The sequence below is a fragment of the Notamacropus eugenii genome, chromosome 2, assembly GCF_028372415.1.
Source record: "Notamacropus eugenii isolate mMacEug1 chromosome 2, mMacEug1.pri_v2, whole genome shotgun sequence".
Taxonomy (NCBI): domain Eukaryota; kingdom Metazoa; phylum Chordata; class Mammalia; order Diprotodontia; family Macropodidae; genus Notamacropus; species Notamacropus eugenii.
In genome coordinates this window covers 348,140,483-348,160,821 of record NC_092873.1, presented here as the reverse complement: position 1 = coordinate 348,160,821, position 20,339 = coordinate 348,140,483, and the positions used below count along the sequence as shown (strand labels likewise).

General features: G+C 43.4%; 2 protein-coding genes and 1 long non-coding RNA gene across 8 annotated transcripts in view; 1 reads left to right on the top strand and 2 right to left on the bottom strand.

The window, feature by feature from the left end:
* The window catches only part of LOC140528260 (uncharacterized), a 75,900-nt gene extending 73,134 nt beyond the window's left edge, over nucleotides 1-2,766 (bottom strand). For 4 of the 5 annotated variants that reach the window (XM_072645947.1, XM_072645946.1, XM_072645949.1 and 1 more), the window contains exon 1: nucleotides 452-2,766. In XM_072645947.1, coding sequence (XP_072502048.1) covers nucleotides 452-2,766 — 2,315 coding nt within the window. The remainder of the gene's footprint in view (nucleotides 1-451) is intronic. The other variant, XM_072645948.1, reaches the window with a different exon arrangement.
* The window catches only part of LOC140528262 (uncharacterized), a 76,293-nt gene extending 66,686 nt beyond the window's left edge, over nucleotides 1-9,607 (top strand). The window contains exon 5 of the long non-coding RNA XR_011975129.1: nucleotides 6,428-9,607. This is a non-coding gene — a long non-coding RNA (uncharacterized lncRNA). The remainder of the gene's footprint in view (nucleotides 1-6,427) is intronic.
* Nucleotides 2,906-19,017, bottom strand: RDM1 (RAD52 motif containing 1). 2 transcript variants are annotated; one of them, XM_072645951.1, is made up of 7 exons: nucleotides 18,706-19,012; nucleotides 17,310-17,489; nucleotides 15,145-15,267; nucleotides 14,618-14,783; nucleotides 13,159-13,257; nucleotides 6,003-6,082; nucleotides 2,906-3,422 (listed from the first exon to the last, which is right to left on the bottom strand). In XM_072645951.1, exons 1-7 carry the CDS (start codon nucleotides 18,799-18,801, stop codon nucleotides 3,345-3,347), a joined length of 822 nt encoding a protein of 273 aa, XP_072502052.1. In that variant the 5' UTR covers nucleotides 18,802-19,012; the 3' UTR covers nucleotides 2,906-3,344. The 2 variants fall into 2 exon arrangements, with proteins under 2 accessions (XP_072502052.1, XP_072502053.1); XM_072645952.1 differs by lacking the exons at nucleotides 2,906-3,422; nucleotides 6,003-6,082 and adding an exon at nucleotides 6,346-6,484 and having other exon boundaries at nucleotides 18,706-19,017.
* Nucleotides 19,018-20,339: the final 1,322 nt, after the last annotated feature.

The window sequence follows — 20,339 nt, the reverse complement described above, 5'->3', positions numbered from 1 at the left end:
CCTTGTAGGTTTCTCCCTCCCCACCCTGTCTTATATTTGTCTGTACCCTTTATAGTATTTAGTACATAATATATCAATAAATGATTATGAATGACAGGAGCCATAGGGTAATTGCTGAGCCAAGCAGGTACAAAAATGAAGTCTGGATAAAATGAATGAGTAGAGTTTGAAGTAAATTGTGGGGGAAAAAAAACAGATCTGTGAAAAAGAATAAAAAATAATATGGAAAAGATGGAAGTTTATGGTATGAGGAGGAAAGAGACAAAAAAAGTCAAAGAAGAAACAGAAGCACAGGTAAGCCAATGGAATAGAAGAAATGGGTAAAGGAGAAGAATGGAGACTAAGAGAAGTTTGGTGAAGGAGAGGAATGTGATAAAAATGGGATGGAGATGCAGCAAGGAAGAAGAGTTAAGAAAACTACAATGCATTGTATTGGCAGAAAAAGCCTCACAGGAAAAAGAAGGTGAGGTTGTGGGCCTTGGGTCCTGGCACTGGCACACTATGCAGGCGGAGTTCAGGGTTCAGGTCAGTACAGGAGAGCATCCCATCTTTGCAAGCGCAGGGGCCCAAGCAGAGAAAGCTGACTTCCTGGACGTTCTTCTGTGACACTAAAGATGATGGTACTGTAGTAGGAGCCAGGTGCCTCTCCACCTTTAAGACAGAAGGTGATGGAAAAGTGTTTAATAGCATAGTTGGAGTCTGGATTGACTTAGAAGACAGAACTGAAACTGGAACCTGCTTTAGTTCTGGATGTGGAAGCAAGACTTTGGTCAATTCTGGAGATGGAGAATAAAACTTTGTTGGCTTTGGAAGTGGTTCTGGGGGTGGAGCTAGAGGTACAGTAAACTCTGGAAGTGGAGAATGAATCCGAGTGAGTAGCTCAGTTGTAGTTAGAATCTGATATTGTTTCTGAGGTACAGGAGATGGCGCCAGAGTTTGGGTGGGCCCTAGAGCCCGAGGACCTTGGTGTTGAGCTTCACCAGAGACAAGGGACAGAGGCAGAATCTGAGATAATTGCAAAAGTGGAGTTGGAATTTGAGTACTCTCTATTGTTGGAGCTAGAGTCTGAGTAGGCACCAAAAGCATAGCTTTCGTCTGAGGTGTTACTGGAGACAGGGTTGGGGTTACAGTGTGCACCACAGGTGCAGCTGAAGTCTGAGACAATTTGGAAACTTGGGTGAGCATCACATTCACAGTTAGATTCTGAGGCAGTACTGGAAACAGAGGTAGAGTTGCTGGAGGGTGCTTCTTGGATATATCAAGAGGCAGAAATGATATCGAAATTTGGATAGGTATTAAGGATGGAGCGAGAGTCTGAATCAAATGGGAAGTCTGAGTGGGCACCAAAGATGCACCTAGAAATTTAGGTGATGATGTTAAGGTCTGGGTGGGCATCAGGGATGAAATTGGAGGGGGCACTACAGCTTGAGCTGGCACCGAGGAGATAGGTAGTATCTGAGTTGGTTTTGACTCTTCGGCTGTCTCTAAGAATGCAGCTGGCATTTGAGAAGGCATCAGAATTTGAGACAATATAGAACTTAGAGATGGCCCCGAGGATACAGCTGGTGTTTGAGGTGCTGTTGTTGAGTCCTGGGCTGGCACGCAGGATGCAGCTGGCATTTCAGAAGGCACCAGAATTTCAGACAATATAGAACTTAGGGATGGCCCCGAGGATACAGCTGATGTTTGAGGTGCTGTTGTTGAGTCCTGGGCTGGCACGCAGGATGCAGCTGGCATTTCAGAAGGCACCAGAATTGGAGACAATATAGAACTTAGGGATGGCTCCGAGGATACAGCTGACGTTTGAGGTGCTGTTGTTGAGTCCTGGGCTGGCACGCAGGATGCAGCTGGCATTTCAGAAGGCACCAAAATTGGAGACAATATAGAACTTAGGGATGGCCCTGAGGATACAGCTGATGTTTGAGGTGCTGTTGTTGAGTCCTGGGCTGGCACGCAGGATGCAGCTGGCATTTCAGAAGGCACCAGAATTGGAGACAATATAGAACTTAGGGATGGCTCCGAGGATACAGCTGATGTTTGAGGTGCTGTTGTTGAGTCCTGGGCTGGCACGCAGGATGCATCTGGCATTTCAGAAGGCACCAGAATTGGAGACAATATAGAACTTAGGGATGGCCCCGAAGATACAGCTGATGTTTGAGGTGCTGTTGTTGAGTCCTGGGCTGGCACGCAGGATGCAGTTGATGTTCGATGTGCGGTAGAAGATGAGGCTGGAACCAAGGATGTAGCTGAAGTTGGTGCTAATGGCATTGAGGCAGGCACCATCACTGGAGTGTGAGTTACCATTAGAGCTGCGAGGGGCATTAAGAACCCTGGTGCTCTGGTCTGAGGCAGTTCTGAAGGCAGGGTGGGAGCTCGAGTGGTCACCACTGGAGGAGGCAGGGTTTGAGACGCTCTCTTGGCTGGGTAGATCGGAGGTGACTCCGGATCTGGGGTAGGGGTACGCTTGGTGGCCTCAAGAACGCCAGACACTTTCGGGAGCACGGCCAAAGCACGGGAAGGAGCGGGGGCCGTGGTGAACACTTCGCCCGGCCCCAGAACCTGAGCTCGAACCGCGGCTGGATCGGGAAGCACCGCCAGCGCCTGGGCCACAACCCCAGGCTGAGTCCCGTGGCCGCTCCGCCGGTGAATCGCGGGAGTCACCCTTTCTGCCCCCGATAATCCTAGCGCAGAGACAGGAGACCAAGCCGCCAGGGCCAGCAAGAGCATCGCGCGGAGCCAGAGCGGGGGCAGGGGCCGGCCCGACATGCGGAGGCTCTGCTGCTGCAGCCAACTCAGACCCAGGGGCCTTTTCCTAGCCTGGGAGCCGACCGATCACCGTTAGAGAGCCCGCCCTGTTGCCCAGCAACGGCTTCGTCCCTCCCCACAAGCCCCGCCCCCAGCCGAATTCCGAGGAAATCCGTAACCTTTTATTTAATCAATAAGGACAGGGGGAGGGGGAGGGAGTCCGTCTGGCCGCCCCAAAGTGCAGGGTCAGGCCTTGTCCTTAGCACCCCCTGCGTTGCAAATCGTAGTAGAAGAGGTAGCGGAGTTTCCACATCCCAAATTCCCTACTTCAGTGCAGGCACAGGTCAGCGGTGCTCCCCCCATTGAAAGTGGGGCGGCAACCTGCCCTCCTAACACCTCTCTAAAAAAACCCAAACAAGATCAGTTCTGGGCCTTCGTCCCCCTCTCTAGCCCCTTCAGCTTCATCCTGATGCCCTGATCACAGGGTGGTCTGAGATGCAAGTGTCAGGACCACAAACCCATCCATGCCAGGGTATGTGGGTGTGTGTTCTGCCCAGCAGGGACAAGGAAGGGCAAGTCTGTTTCTAGCTGCAGTTTCATCACTCTTCATCCAGGCCGAAATCGGAGAGACATTCTTCTTCCTCTTGGTAGGACCGATTCCAAGAAATATTATTGACCTTAATGAAAAAAAGAGGGAGATACTGAACTTGTAAACAGATAGGATCGCAGATCCAGAGCTGGAGGGGGCCTTAGAGGTCATCTAGTTTTGCCCCTTTGTTTACAGGTGAGAAAACTATGGCCTGGAGCACACAAGTGAGAGGGCCACAACTTGAATTCCGGTCCTTTCGGTTCAGAGCGCTTTCCACCATATTGTACAGGTTTAGGGAGGGGTAAAGTTATAGGTGTACACACATGCATACACTGACCAGAATGTAAGATTTATATTTTTAAAACTGCCACGTTCTCTATATACTCATCAGCTTCATCCTTTTGCTGTCCTAGAGCATTCATTCATTCATGACAGATTAGAGGATACAGGGGTCGGGAACCTGAGGCCTCAAGGCCACAAGAATAAATCATTCTGTGAAGTTTAGATTCCAAGGGCCATCAAGAGGGCCTAAAGCGCCACATGAGGCATCAAGGCCGCAGGTTCCTCACCCCTGCACTAGTATATACCAATGCAGAGAAATTAAGATGGGACTTCTAAAAATTTCAGCACTAATACAAGTACAATAAGGCACGCTTTCCTTTCTATTTTTTATCAATAATATATGGGGGTTTTCCAGGTCACTGTTTTATATAATTAAAATCCTAGAGTTGGAAGGACCTTAAAAGTCACATCTGAGTCTAGTAGATGAAATCCCTGCTTCAATACCTTTATAATTTGATTAACCAATCCCTGGCCCAAACATCTGTGATGAGAAACTCCTCACTAACTCACTGCTGTCCAGAAATGGCCATTTCAGAAATCATTTATTAAATATCATTCTACAACCTATATATTTTAGTATTAGGCATGGCATTTACTGTCAATTAAATATCTTTTTTCTCTGAATTTCAATGCAAATTATTCTCCCTGAGTTCCAGTATTTGTTGAAGTCTAAAGTCTTGGTGGTTGGCCATATTTATGCTGAATTAAGAACAAATTTACTCTATGTGACAACATTTTTCAAGCATCAAAAAAGTAAAAAATAAAAACAAGCAGAAAAACTCAGCCACCTCACTCAGCTTCTCCCCTCCAAAACAAAACATGTTACAGCTCTAAGAAATGATAATCAAGTTCAAAGCCCAAATAGTTCCCCAAAAGGATACTAAAACAAATTCTGTGTGTGTGTGTGCGTGTGTGTGTGTGGCTACAACACATCAACATGGTCTAACGGACAGAGAACTGGCTTTGGAATCAGGAAGACTGAGGTTAAAATCCTGTCTGTTACAAGCTGGATGTGACCTAAACCCCTGAGGCATTTGACCTCTCAGTGACTCAGGCAATTCTCTAACATTATATATTTTAGAGAAAGGATCTGACTTGCAGTGGTAGAAGGTACTTTCTCCCTGGAAGCTCTCTCAACTTGTGAAGCCATGTCTTTTGTGTTGCCTCTCTGACAAACCAAGCAGCAGCCCACAATACATATCCAAACAGGGCCAGAAGAACTGTCTCCTTGGTAACTGTATAGGATCCCTAGAGACTTCAGTCTATGGGATATAATTCAGATGATAGTAAGACTACTTCCCAGGAAAGAAAATGATCCCTCATTTATGCCTCTAACTGTAGGAACACTATGAGATACCACCATCTTGTATCTTGAACTTCACTTCTGGAGAAACTTTAGGTGAGATCCCCAGGGTGAGGAGAACACTCTCTGATTGTAGGTCTCCTGGGGAAGCTGTGTGTGGAGGGATCAGGGATTCGGAGTTAGGGAACCAGCTCTCTTTCCCCATGCGGGCCTAGGCCACAGGACAAACAACATTCCCTAGAATTCTAAAGCAGTTTCAAAATTATTATTATAAACCTTGGGACTCCTTCCTTTGCTTCCCACCCCCACTCCCACCTCCCCATTTCAGATGAAGGAGTTATTTAGAACTGTGATGGCAATCAAATTAGGATCTTTTGCTGTTTTTGTTTTACTAAAAGTGCCTCTGACTGAATAATGTGATTAAAGAAGATCTTCTCCACCCATTGATAGGCCTGCTTATTGGGGAAGCTTGATTAGGAGAGTTGTTTTGTAGAATAGGGTCCCAAGTACCTTTTGTTTTACCTACTGAGGTACTGGGTCAGAGGGTTATAAGTGTATAAATAGTGTAAAAAAGTAAATACTCTGAGAGTGAGATTTTACTTTGGGGCTTACTGGAAGTGTTTGTTGGCCAGATGAGTTCTCTGGGAAGTCGCTAAGAAGCATCCCCCAACTCCCTTTGGAAAACCCAGATGCCGGTGCTTCCCTCTCTGGTAACTATGGTCAGACAGATGTTGATGGTCAGGTAGAGGAAGCCATGTCTGTTGATTTTTGATTTCTCTGTATTTTCTTTGAAGTTCAGGGTGCTAACTCACCTTAACTAGGTGAATGATATATATGTTTGGTTAAAGGAATGATACATATGCTTGATTAACGTGATTGTTAACCCCTCCAAAGTTGCCTTTCCTTTTATGAATACAGATCTAAGAACCTAGGTCTGTGGTAGCAGATCCCCCCTGTGTATACTGAAGTGCTTACTGATACAGAACTCAGTCAGGAAGCACTCAAACCTGAATTTTCACATACTTGAATCAAGTCTTCGAATTCTCCTGTGGCAGAATCTCCTTCTTCAGTGGGTCTGTATTCTACAGCCACTTTACCACTCTCTGTAATAGAGTTAAAAGAGTTCAAGTCAGAATTATCTAGAATATAGAAATTATTTCTCCTTCCCCAGTCTCCCTGGTGGAATATATAAGTGGACATTAAACATCTTTAATTCCTAAAAATAAAAAGTGTAGGGTTTTTCCTTTAAAAGGTCTTTCAGTCTTATTACCATCATCTAAATTCCTGTGCTAGGGGTTGTACAAAGAACTATCCCAGTGACAGAAGTAGGGACAGACTGTGAAGAAGACAGCTTAGAGCAAACACATTTTTCTTTGAATTGGTTTTATTGTGCGTCAAAAGGAAACATGAAACAACTTGATGGGATGTATGGTCTTCTTGTTTTGCAGAGTTCATGATGAGCAAAAGGATAATTATGAAGATAATTGCTGCTTATGCACCAACATCTAATGTAAAGAATGAGGAGGAAGAGAAAGTCTATGAAGAACTTGGTAAGACACTCTTAATTAAATCAACATACACTTCCATACTTGGTAACTTCCATGGTAAAAAAAAAAAAAAGTGGGGGGAATGATAAAAAATTAATGTTGAAAAATACAGCTGAGCATTAATAAACCATAAAGTAAGGCTTCCAGACAATATGGATGTCTTACTTCTATATACTGAAATAGTACGCTCAGTTCTTTTCACTACATTTTAGAAAGGACATTGATAAGGAGGGGGAGGATGGTGCAATGGGTAAAATTCTGGATTTAAGGTTAAAGGAACTGAGTTCAAATCTATTGAGCCTCAGTTACCTCATTTATAAAATAAGGGGGTTGGACTAGGTAGTCTCTCAGGCCCCTTCTAACTCTTGATCTGTGGTCAGTTATTCAAAGGAGGGTGGAAGACCTCACAAGGGAATCAAGACTGTTTTGGCTGAGACCAAAGATAATCCAGGGTATACACAACAGAGATATTTATGTATTTGAAGGAACTATCACATGGATTAGATCTTTCTATTTGGCCCTGGAGGTCAGAAATAGAAGGAATTGTTGGAGGTTGAGCTGAGTTTTGAAGTAAACTAGGAATTTCAAGAGGCAGCAGTGAGGAGGAAATACTTTCCAAATGAGGAGCCTGGAACTCCTGCCTGGAAATGGAGGTTTGTGTACAAGCAACAGTATCAAGACCAGTTTGTTGCACCAAAAGAGTGTATGAAAAGGAGTTATGTATGATAGGTTGGAAAGTTAGGTTGAAATCTGGTAGTGAAGGAGTTTAAGTGCCAAAGAGGAGTCTGTATTTAATCCTTCAAGTAACAGGTAGCTGTTTATTGGAGTTCAGATCAGGGGAATGACATGATCAGACATACAGTTTAGAAAAATCATTTTGGCATATGTATGGAAGATTGATTGGCATGAGAAATGACCTGAGAAGGGGAGAGCAAATAGTCCAGGCAAGAGATGATGAAAGCTTAATGTAGGGCGGTGACTGTGTGATTAGAAAGAAGGGAATGGATTTGAGAGAGGTTGGAGAAGTAGAATCAATAAGACTTCGCAACCGAATGGAGATGTGAGGTGAGTTACAGTGAGGAATATGGGATAGCTCCAAGGATGCAAAGGTGGGTGACTGGAAAGATGGTGGCATTTAGACAGAAATAGGGGACAATCATAAGAGGATAGGTTTGGCTGAAAGACATAAATTCTATTTGAGTCATGTTTCATTTGGGATGTCTGTGGGACATTCATTTTGAAATGTTCAAAAGGCAGTTGGTGATGCAGGACTATAACTCGGTAGAGACTAAGGCTGGACATGTCTGCATGGGGATAATTGAATCTGTGGAAGTTAATGAGGACACCAAGGATATAAAGTAAAGAAGACTCATGAAAGTCTTAGGGTATAATCATAGTTAGGAGGTGTGTTATGGATGATGATTCAGCAAAAAATCCCAAGAACTGGATCAGACAAGCAGGCAATCAAGAGAAAACAGTGTCATAAAAACTCCAAGAAAACAAGGAGGAGAAAAGTACAAAATGATGCCAACAGGTCAGAGGATGAGGACTGAGAAAAGGCCAGCAGATCCTTGAGAGATCCTTGGTAACTTTGGAGAGGGCAACTTCAGTTGAGTCATAATGTCAGAAATCAGAATGCAATGGTATGACAAGTGAGTGGAAATATCAGAAAGCTTGAGAGGATGAGTTCTCTCTCTTTTTTTTCTCTTAAGGATGAGAGAGATCCTGAGATTATTTGTAGGCTGCAGAGAAGGAACCAATAGATAAGTAGAGGTTGAAGATTAGAGTGAGAAGGGATAATTATGGGGGCAATCTGCTAATGGCAACTGAAAGGAGATCAAGGGTACATAGAGAAGGACTGGTCATGGTGAGGAAAAGGGATTCTTTTTTCAGAAGCTAGAGGAAAGGAATTAATGTGGGATGATACTAAGGGCTTTTGAAGTACAAAAGAAAGAAAAGGGAGTTCACAGTGAATGGCTTTTATTTTCTGAGTAAGTTATGGGTTTTTGTTTAGAGGAAGGAGGGCATGGCAGTGTAGGAGGATGAAAGAGAGAAAGAAGTTTGGAATAGGTACTGTGGGGAATATGATAGATAATCAGGGAAGAGTAAAAGTATGGATAGAGTTAGGAGGATTAAAGGATAGGGAGAGATGGGATGATAAACTGTTATGGTTGGATGACAATAGACTTCTTGATCACGGAAATGGAACACTTGGGAGTAAAGGTCATCAAAGGTGTGATCATTCCTGTGTATGGATGAGGTGAAGTGAAGGAGCTGGTAATGGGAGTTAAAAAGATTGAGGAACTGGAGACCAAGGGATGTAAGGAAATAATGATATGTATATATTGAAGTCCCTGGATATAAGGGCAGATATTGGAGTAGGGAGGAAGACTTTGAAAAAGGGAACAGAATGGCCTGAAAGCCAGGAAATAACTGCCACCAGGATATGGATGAGATGATATGTTTAAAGTGAACCTCAAAGAAGTAGGGGTTGTTGAGTGATGGCAGGAGGGGGAGCATCTGGGAGTGGCAATAGTTGTATTCCAACACTCCCTCTAGGACTCAAGGCACTGGGAAAGGTACAACCAGGACTGAAAAAGGTAGTTAGGGATGCACTGTCTTCTGGCAAGAGTCAGGACTACATGAGCACCAAAGGAAGGAAAGGAAACAGGAGGAAAAGGTATAAAATGAAGGGAAGGGTTATGGTTTTTTTTTAAGCTGATGGAATATGGAGAGGGAGAGAGCGAGAGAGAGCGAGAGCGAGCGAGCGAGGGAGAGCGAGAGCGAGCGAGAGCGAGAGAGAGAGAAAGAGAGCGAGAGAGAGAGAAAGAGAGAGAGAGAAAGAGAAAGAGAGCGAGAGAGAGAGAGAGAGAGAGAGAGAGAGAAAGAGAGAGAGAGAGAGAATGTATGTGTGTGTGTGAGCAAGTACTAGGCATTAGAGTCAGGAAGACCTTAGCTCAAGTCTTATCATACTGTGTGTCTATGGACAAGTCATTGAACCTCCTGGTACCCAAGGCAAACGTCTAAGACAATAAGTTATATCTGCATCAGTGCAGAGACTTCTCTAGTTCTAAAACTACAAGTTCTCTACTCTGATGAAATTAAAAAATACATAGTAATCTTAACTGTGAATGTAAATGTGATAAACTCTCCTATAAAATGGAAGTGGATTGCAAAGTGGATTAAAAACCAGAATCCTACAATATGCTGTTTACAAGAAACACACTTGAAGCAGAAGAGACACACAGAGTAAAGGTAAGCTGCTGGAGCTGAATCTATTATGCTTCAGCTGAAGTGAAAAAAAAAACAAGGGTAGTAATCATGACAACACAAAAATAGTTCTAGTTAAAAGAAATAAGTAAGGAAATTATATCTTGCTAAAAGGTAACACAGACAATGAAACAAATGAAAAGGGTGAATTCATCACCAAATGAAGAGGAAAGCAAAGCAATTATTTGGAGCTATTTTGTGCAATTATATGCCAATAAATCTGTCACTCTAAGTGAAATGGATGAATATTTACAAAAATATAAATTGCCCAGATTAACAGAAGAGGAAATAGAATATAAATAATCTTATCTTAGAAAAAGAAATTTAACAGGCCATTAATGAGTACCCTAAAAAAAATCCTCAGGACCAGATGGATTCACAAGTGAATTCTACCAAACATTTAAGGAAAATTAATTCCAATACTAAAGAAAGGGACATTTGGAAACTATTTGGAAAATCAGGCAAAGGCATCCTACCAAATTCCTTTTACAACACATTATGGTGCTAATTCCTAAACCAGGAAGATTGAAAACAGAGAAATAAAACTGTAGACCAATTTCCCTAGTGAATGCTGATGCAAAAACTTTAAATAAGACACAAACACGATTACAGCAATATATCACATATTTAAGAAAGAAACACAACCAATGAAGCAATTTGAGCAAGAAGTGAACCTATATGCTTTTGGTAACAATTAGAGTAGAATAAAACAAGATCAAGACATCCTCTTAAAAAATGTAAAAAAAATCCGTAATGCCTACCTCCTAGAGTTTGAGAATCAAATGAGATAATAACTGTAAAGTACTTAACATAGTGATATATAAATGTTAGCTATTATCACTCATTATTATTATTACCACTCAGAGGCATTTCAATGAATTTGTGATTTCATCTATATTGTTGCTTCCTCTACCAGTGAAGATCAGAACCTATCCATGCCAGGTCAGGGCAAATTTGTAGCAAAAAGTGATTTATATCTAGAATTTATAAGGCACATTGCATTGTGCTGAGAATAGAAGGAAGAGAAAATGATAGTCAACTCTCCCTAATTATCATAGGAGCTATGTAAAAGCCCTTAATGCACTAGTCTGTGCCCTCCCAAGCTCACTATACTTAGCTGGATGCCCATCATCTATAGAAAACCACACAAACTTCACACCTCAACAGTGAAAGCTCTTCCTAATCTGGCATCTGCCAGTGTTTTCCAGTATAAAACTCTATTTCATGGACTGGGAGTATAGATTCTAGCTCAAAGAGCTTCCTCATTTCCCTCCAAATTCCTCATTTCCCACTACCACATCTATGCATTTCCTAAAGCTTATACTGCTTTTCCTCTTTACTTCCATTTCCCAGGCACTAGCATCCTTCAAATTTCAAGTCATATGCCCATAGAAAACCTTTCTAGATGTTCTTCATTGTTAATGTTTTCTTCCTCTTCTCATACGGTCATATATACAGGTATGTGTTTATACGCTGTATCCCCAAGGAGTGGAAAATCTAAGTTCTTTGAGATGGGGACTGTTTTCCATTGTGTCTTTATATTCCAGTATGTAACACAGTGCTTTGAGCTGAGAAGATCCAGGCAGAAAGGAGAACATGTCCCCCAACTCCGGGAGTGCCTCAGATTTCTGGGCTGGGTGCCCTTCTCTCTTGATACTCTCAGTGATCCTAACAGTTCTCAAGGGTTCAATGATTCCTATGAAGATGATTCCCAGGTGTCTACACCTTGCCCCAGCCTCTCTCAAGCTCCAGGCCCTCACGACCAACCATTTACTGAACAATCTGTACTCTGTTCCATAGGCATTTCAAATCCAACAAGTCCAAAATAGAATTCATCATTCTTCCCAAACCAATCCCAATTCTGAATTTCCTTATTCCTTCTTTCCCCCCAACTGAATTGAATTCAAACAAATCACCTGTCACTTGGACTGCTGCAACAGTTTCCTAACTGGTCTCCCTACCTCAAAATTTTCCCCTCTCTGATCTTATTTTCTACAAAGCAGTGAAAGTGATCTCTGTTTTGCAGCCTGGCTCCAACCTACCTTTTGAGCATATTGTACATGATTCTTCTTCATGCTCTCTTTGGTCCAGCCAATCTGGCCTTCTTGCTCTTCCTTACCCACAGCATTCCATTTTCTATCTCCATGCTTTGCTAAAACTGTCTTCCATGCTTGGAATGTGTTACTTTCCTCACTACTTTGAATCCTGAATTTCCTTCAAAGATTAGCTCAAATTATGTCTCGTATATAAGTTCATTCCTTGTCCCCCCGCTGCTATTGCAGTCCCCTCAAAACTACTTCATATCTATTTTTTTATGTACTTTTCTGTGTGTCTTCCTGATACAATATAAATTCTTTGAGAGCAGAAACTATCATGTTAGTCTATGTATCTCCAGCTCCTAATACAGTGTCTGGAACATAACAGACTCTGAATAAAATATTTGTTGATCAAATTTCAGTTTCTTCATCTAGAAGGTGGCAGCAAGGTGATACAGTGGATAGAGCACTGGGCCTGAAGTCAGGAAGTTCATATCTGATCTCAGACACTTACTGGCTGTGTGACCCTGGGCAAGTCACTTAACTCTGTTTGTCTCAGTTTCCTCATCTGTAAATCACTCCAGTATCTTTGACAAGAAAACCTCAAACGAGATCACAAGGAGTTAGATGTGACTGAAACAACTGAACAACAACCATAAACAACAAATTTAGTGGTCTTCTAGACCAGTCGTATCAAACTCAAATAGAAATAAAGCCTACTAATATTTTTTTTGTCTGTGTTTTCTTTCACAGCATGACTAATATGGAAATATGTTTTGCATGACTGTACATGTATACAGAAACTGCTCACTGTCTCAGGGAAGGGGGATGGGAGAAGAGAAGAAAGAGAATTTGGAACTCAAAATTTTAAAAAAGAATGTTAAAAATTGTTTTTATATGTAATTGGGAAAAATATTATTCACAGATTAAAAAAAAGAAATGCAGGCCACTAAATCATACATAAGCATCCTTACATACTGATTCAGAAAACCACATACTAACATTATCTATATTCTATTGTATTTTCACTGGTTTTGCTAAAAATTTCCCAATTTGATTTTAACCTGGTTTGGAAACACCAGGGAGTGTTACAGGTCATTTGTCTGACATCTCTAATCTAGACTAACCCTTTCATTTAACACATGAAAAACTGTGACACAGAAAGGTTAAGCGACTTGTCTTAGGATCTCAGAGGTAAGTAAGTGGCAGAACCAGGATCTGAACCCAGATTCTGATTCCAAATCCTACACCTTTTCCACTATACCACAGTGGTCCTTATGGCCCACCCATTTAAACTGATGTACTTAAAGGCTGATGAAATCTTACCTAAAACCACCATCTGCAATTTTTGAAATGCATCTGATAAAGCTTTCTGAATGGCCAACTTCTGAGTTTTCTTCTTTTTCATAAGAAACTCTAATGGACCTAAAGACATACAAAAATCATATTAAATTACAAATGTCTAAGTGAATGACAGTAAAATATTTATGCTCAAACTAAGAGTTAGATACCACCAAAATAAACTATCTTACAGTATATTTAGTCTTAAAGACTAAATTTAAAAATTAAGGACAGTACAAGAGTGTGACTCATTTGTTTCCTGCTGTGTGTATATTTCTGGAAAACCAGAAATAAACTTTTACTCTCCACATGTTATAAGGATGTTGCTAGGGTTACTGAAAAGGAGATAGAAAAATGGGACCAAGTTGCCCCTAAACCTTTTAAGCTGTGGCACTAAAATTCCAAAGCAGAAGACTCCAAAGCCCTTATGTCAAAGGCTGGAACTGTAGATCAAGAAAGAGTTGTTGGTGGCATGCTGATGGCCAAGGCTGGCTCCTATTTCTTGGGCATGAATCTCAGCTCAATTATACATCTTGACCTTAACTTAAAGCCTTAAATTTCAGGACAGTGAAGACAACTTTGTACTGTTGTATAATTCAGGCACTAAATAAAGCAGTCCTCTACAACTACACTTACTTCACTGTGTTTCCTTTCAATTGCTGCCCAAAGTTAACAAAATTAATGAAAAAGTCTGCCTAGATTTTTATAAATGTAATTCATTTTTACTGAGCCAATAAAGACTGCTATAAGTCTACATAGAAAATTCATAAATTTAAAGTTGGAAGGGAACTTAGAGGCCATTGAGTCCATTAGGCCCCAAGAGGCTAAAAGACTTGCCCAAAGTCACACAGCTAATAAGTGACAGAGGCAGAACCTGGACCCAGGTCCTCTGACTCCCAAACCAGTTCTCTTTCCACTATATGCTTTTAAAGTGTCCATCAGAAACCTCAGGGCAAATATTATTTCCTTCATTAGGGGCTTAGGTAGGGCCAGCTTATTTGGGATTTTTTTAAGGTATAGGAGAGAAAGAAGAAAGCAGGAGAAAGCTCTGTTTGCTTATCCCAAGGGCTGGCAATAACCAGTAATACTCCAGAGGGCCTTTGGAAGAGGAAGTCACAACACTATATCTAGGACAAATTAGTTCACAGAATCATAATATGTCATAATTAGAAAGGACCCTAAAAGTAATCTAGTTCAATCTATACATGAACAAAAATTCCCTTAACAACATTCCCAGTAAGTGGTCACTGGCCCCGCTCTTGAAGATCTCCGGGAAAGGGGAACCTACTATCTCCTGAGGCAGTTTGGTAGTACATTTTTCATTTTTTTCAAGACTAAGTCTACCTCTCTAAGATGTCCCCCGCTACTGAAAGCAGGTTTCTGCCTCGGTGGCCAGGTAAGTCTCAACCTTCTTCCACTGAGGACATGAAGTTTGGAAACAGACCTTCTTGTTGCTCCAAGTCTTCTCCAGCAATGCCAGTTCCACGACTTTGACATCCATAGGCTGGCAGCACCACTTCTAAAGCACAGAAGTACTTCAGACTTTGTCCTGCAGACGACTTGGCTGGGCTTGTGTTTTCCTTTACTTGGAAGTCAGAAAGCTCCTGCAGCTACAGAATTTTTGAATTCTGAGATACAGACTTTAAAGCAGTTGCTGGTGATCACGATTTTTTTTTTTATCTTAAGTCTAACAATTTCAGCTTAGTCCTATGGCACAATACATCTGAATTCAAATTATAGTTATCAAAAGAAATACTAACAAGGATAATCACCTCAATTTACTGTGCAAATGAGATAAAAAGCAATAAAAAAAGAGGTATCTTATCTGATACATATTTTCCTCTTTCAAATGGCCAGGGAGCCTGACCTCTAATTCCATTCTAGTTCAATATGTGGCCTAACTGAGAACTGAAGGAAGGTCGTGAGTTGTCAAATAAATATCTAAGATAAATAAAAATCTACAGAGTTTACCATGATGATTCGTTTTGACCATCCACTGAAACCTAAGTAGTAATTGGCCAGTTCTTGGCATTTGAAGCTGCTGAGTGGATTGACGGGATATTGATGCACCTTGCGTCTAGGGTAAAGACGAACCTGATGAAACAAGAAAGTGAATCACAGCCATTGGTACTTAATAGAGATGTAACAGCAACTGCCTTTCTGGAGATCTACTATGCTAGAATGCTTGTTCTGTATAATGAGTACCAGGTTTCATAGTTAATAGGAACTATTTCCAACTATCCAAAAGTCATACAGAATCAAGGCAAATATGTACTCTGGGGGCCCAAGTCATTCACTCTGTTCTTTTGGGAGATGTCCAAAGAATCTACCACACATTTTATAAGACACAAATACTTCCTCAAAAGGATTAATTAGATAGCACCCTCATTTCTTGATGTGAATTTTGGGGAAGATGATTCAATTATTATGATAGACCAAATCAGTGCTGGTCTTTGTCTTCAAGAAATGTCAGGTGACATCCTCAGCTGATGATGGGTAGTGCTGATAGAGAAAACAGAAGGCTGGAGATGGGACTGGAGACAGTGAACTTGTCACATAGCAATGAAATCCTCAGAATAATTTTCTAAAGCCATGACTCATTTCATTTCCTATTTTTCCCAGGAATTTAAAAATTATTAAATGATCAGCCCAAGTGCCATTGACTGGATAGTAAAAGAACTAGGGGAAGGCCTCTAGGACATTAAGTACAAACTCCAGATGATTTACGGAAAGAAACACAAGACTCAACAAGATGAGAAAGCAAGGATGGGGAGCCATCTGCATAGCTGGAGGGTGTACTCACACCCGTGAAATCATAGTTCCTTTGAAAACTCCCTTTAAATATAGACTAGTATTTTAAATATGGCTTAGTTTGAAAGATAGTTTAGTTCAAATGTATGCCAGGGACTTCCAGAATGAGGCAATATTTGAAGACAATGGTTCTTGGCCAGATGGCGTAGAGAAACCTTTCAAATATTTACATTCACAGTTGCCTACTGGTGAACGTCTGGCTTTAATCTAACAAAAATCTGCAAGGTTATGCTTCATGTGTTTTAATGATGGAGGCTTAACAAACTAAGTTAAGGCACTGTTGCCTAGTGGCTAGAGAGTTGGCCGTGGAGTAAGGACATGATTTCTATTCTGGTTATATGAATTTAGGGAAGTCACTTAACCTGAATTAAGGCACCTCTCTAAGACTATAAATTGCAGAATAGTTTCCAATCTGAACTCATTAGGGAGTTTCTGGGCTAAAAAGAAAACCACTAATCTGCCAACCAATAAATTGCTACTTTTTAAAGGTTAAAAAAATGGAGAAGGAAAGATAGATTATGGAAAAGGCTGGGAAAAAATAGCTTAGTACAACACTGGATTTGGAATCAAAGGACCTGAGTTCAAATCCCAGCTCTGTCACCTACTACCTGTGTGATTTTGAAAAAGTCACTGATTTCCCTGGGCCTTGAGATATGAGAGCATTGAACTGACCAGATGCTCTCCACAGGTCTTTTTAGTCTGAAACTTCTGATATGATAAATAAGGTTTTTAGAGAGGGGACTATATGGCAAACAAGGTGGAAAATCTAAGCATTCTTGTTTACAGGTGGGAAAGAGGCATAGTGGATAAGGAAGCTAGAAACTACAAAGGCAAGACAGTACTAAAGACAAGCAAAAGGTCTCAGCTGATACCAGATTAATAAGAGTAAAAGGAATATGCTTTCAAAAAGATTCCATTATAGTTGATTTTCAGTCATATCTACTCATGTTAAGATTCATGTTTTTGGAGACTGGCAGTTTAATAGAAAATAAGCTATTTCTAATATTGTACTTATCTATAGGAGATGGCTAAATTCTATTGTGCTCACCTAGTAGTAAAATAAAAGCAGACCACTGTTTTGGGGGCTCTTATGCTTGCCTTCTATATAACATGTAGGATAAACCTTTGGATCCTCAGTGTTGATAGTAAAGAGATCTCTGGGGTCCCATATCTACTATTTAAAAGCTCTGTGGGTTTAGGCAGGCATTTAACCTCTAAGCGTCAATTTCCTCATCTGTAAAATAAGAATGAAGTTATTAGCTCTCATCCCCATCTTTTGTCTGGTTTAGGTGTAAACTTCTTACAGAGGTGGTAGGCATACTCACTTTCACAGGAGATTTCTGAAACAGTTGCTTCTGATCACATGCCTTTTGGGCTCTGTAGGCATCTCTTGCTGAATAGAACTTGATAATGGCATAGAAGCCAGGAGCGATCTCAGGAGCATATGGAAAGACACGGACTGAATAGAGAAGGCCAAACTGAGAGAACGCTGTGAACAGAGAGTGCTGTGGGAGAGGTCCACAGGAACACTGTGAAATCTCTAGCCCAGAAAACCCGCAAGTTTGCTCCCCACCTTCCCTACTCTCCCCATCTCCCACCCTCTCAAAGCCTGGAATATACTCCCTTAGAATCTTTAGCTTCCTTCAAGACTTGGCTCAGGTTCCCACCTTCTTTGGGAAGCCTTCCCTGATTCCCCGAAGGGATCATCACTATTGCCCACAAGTTGTTAGTTTACTTATCTGTCCTGGTACATTCTCCTCCAGAGCAAAGTGAGGTCAGGGGCTGTTTTTTATAGATCATAGCTCTAGAGTCAGAAGGGCCCCTAAAGGAAATACAGTCCATCTGCCTTCCCTCTCATTTTACAAATGAAGAAACTGAGGCCCAGGGTGTTTAAATGATTCTGCCAAGCTAGGCAGCTAGGTGGTGCAATGGACTGAGTGCTGGGTCTGGAGACAGGAAGACCTGAGTTCAAATTCAGCCTCAGACACTTCCTAGCTGTGAGACCCTCCCTGAGCAAGTCACTTCACCTGTTGGCCTCAGTTTCCCCAACTGTAAAATGGAGACGATAACAGCACCCAGTTCCCAGGATGTTTGTGAGCATCACTGACCATAAGCGCTGAGCACCGGGCCTGCCCAGCACAGGGCCGGGCCTGGCACACAGGAGGGGCTTCCATGAGCGCTTATTCCTTTCCCTCCCCCGACCTGCAAGGTATCCCACTGGCAGCAAGGACACGGGAGGCAGGGTCCCAACCTGGGCCAACGTTCTTCCCACCAGGCGCATAGCGGGTGCTTGCGTCTGCTTCCCAGCCTCTGCTCGGGCCTGGCACATAGTAGGTGCTTTAATTAATTTATTATTTGTTAATTTATCAGGTTTATTGACCGACTGAAGGCACTGGGTTCAACCGAGGGCAGAAACTTGAAAAACAAATGTCCCTTTGTGTCTTTGGGTAGGGGCAGAGTGGAAGGAGCCCAAGGGCTGGGTTCGAGTCCCGCCTCCGGGGTATGTGGCCCAGCCTCCTTCCCTCTCTGAGCCTCAGTTTCCACAGTTGTGGATGATCTCCAACATCACCCCTTCCAGCTCCGACACTCTACGTTCAGCAGCAGAGGCGGGAAACGGGGCGAGCTGGGGAAACTGAGGCAGGGGGCGGAGGGGCCCGGATGTCCCAGCGGCCGTCTGCGGTCATTTCCCGCCCCCTCCCCGCGTCCCAGAGTCCGGCTCACATGCAGGGCCTCGGCCCCGGGCCCGGGGCTCAGCTTCCACACAAACAGCGTCTTGTCAGACCCGACAGGTTCCCTGAAGCTCACTACTTCGGCCATTCCCGCCTGCAGACTGCGCTTGCGCCACCTGAGCTGGGGAGTGAGGGGGCGGGGTGTGGCCCACCCCAGACCGCGCCTGCGCAGCTCAGCCGCCCGCCAAGTCTGACCGAGAGGAAGGCGCGCGTCGTCTTCCCGGGCTGTATTTGTTCTAGCGCCCCCTCTGGTCCAAGGCTGAAGTCCGCCAGTGCCGTCCCTCCCCGCGCCCGGGCCAGCCCTAGGTCGGGCTTCGCTGCCCCGCGGACCTCTCGGTGAGTCTCAGTGTGATGCAGTTCAAAGCGTCAAATAAACACAAAGGATCCGAAAGGAAACCAGCGAGGCTGCAGTGCCGTTACAGAGAGGTTCACTCTGTCAGTAAACGTTAAGGTACCTGCCGGGTGCTGGCGCGGTGCTAGGGGGGAATGCCAAGGAACACCCAGCCCCGGCTGCCCGGGAGCCCCGGGAGCCCCGGCTGGCCCGGAGGCCGCCTGCCAGCAGCCATTGCTCGTGCGAACGAGCTTGGGGCAAGCGAGGCGGGCAGGACGCCCCGGGGCGCCACCTCCTAGGGAGCAGGTGATTTTAGTGAGACCTGAAGGAAGCCGGGGAGCCGGGCCTGGGGGATCCCCGGAGGACCCGCAGACCCCGGCTGAAGAACCTCTGAGCCGATGCGACGGATAAGGAAACAGGACCAAAGCCCCCTAAGTCAGTGGCAAAGCCAGGATTCATCCATCCACCCATCCATCCATCCATCCATCCATCCATCCATCCACCCATCCATCCATCCATCCATCCATCCATCCATCCATCCATCCATCCATTCATTCATTCATTCATCCATTCATCATTCACGAAGCACCTACTACGTGCCAGACCGTGAAGCTGAGCTGAGCGCACAAAGAAAGGCAACAAACAGTTCTTGCTCTCAGGAGACTCCCCGTCTGATGGGCACAGACCGTCCACATAACCACGTACGCACCAGCTACGTATAAAGTAAACTGGAGCAGAAGGAAGGCCATAGAATTAAGTCCCCGGGAAAGGCTTCCTGGAGAAAGTCAGATTTTAGCCGGCCCTTGAAGCCAGAGAAGTCGGAAGGCAGGTGAGAGGAGAGAGCATCCCACGAACGGGGCACAACCCGGAGAGAATGCCTGGAGTCAGGAGATGCAGTGTCTTGTGTGCGGAAGAGCCAGGAAGCCGGACGCCGCTGCTTCCAAGCGTAAGGGGGGTGAAGGCTGCAGCAGCCTAAGGTGTAAGAAGGCTGGAAAGGTAGAGACAGGTAACCAGGGAGGCTGGGAAAGACTTTGAATACCAAAAAGATGATTTTATGTTTGATCCTGAAGGTGTGATAGGGAACCAATAGAATTTGTGCGTGTGTGTGTTGGTCCTTTGTTGCCGAAGAAGACCATGCCATCAGAGAGATAATGACATGACGTGCACTTGACTTTGTTTTGAGTGAGGGTGGGCTGTGCAGGTCACCAGCCTCACTTCTCCTCCAGAACCATCTGAATCCAGTGACCGGATATTCATCAGGATGACTGGAGGTGACCCAGGATGAGGCAATTGGG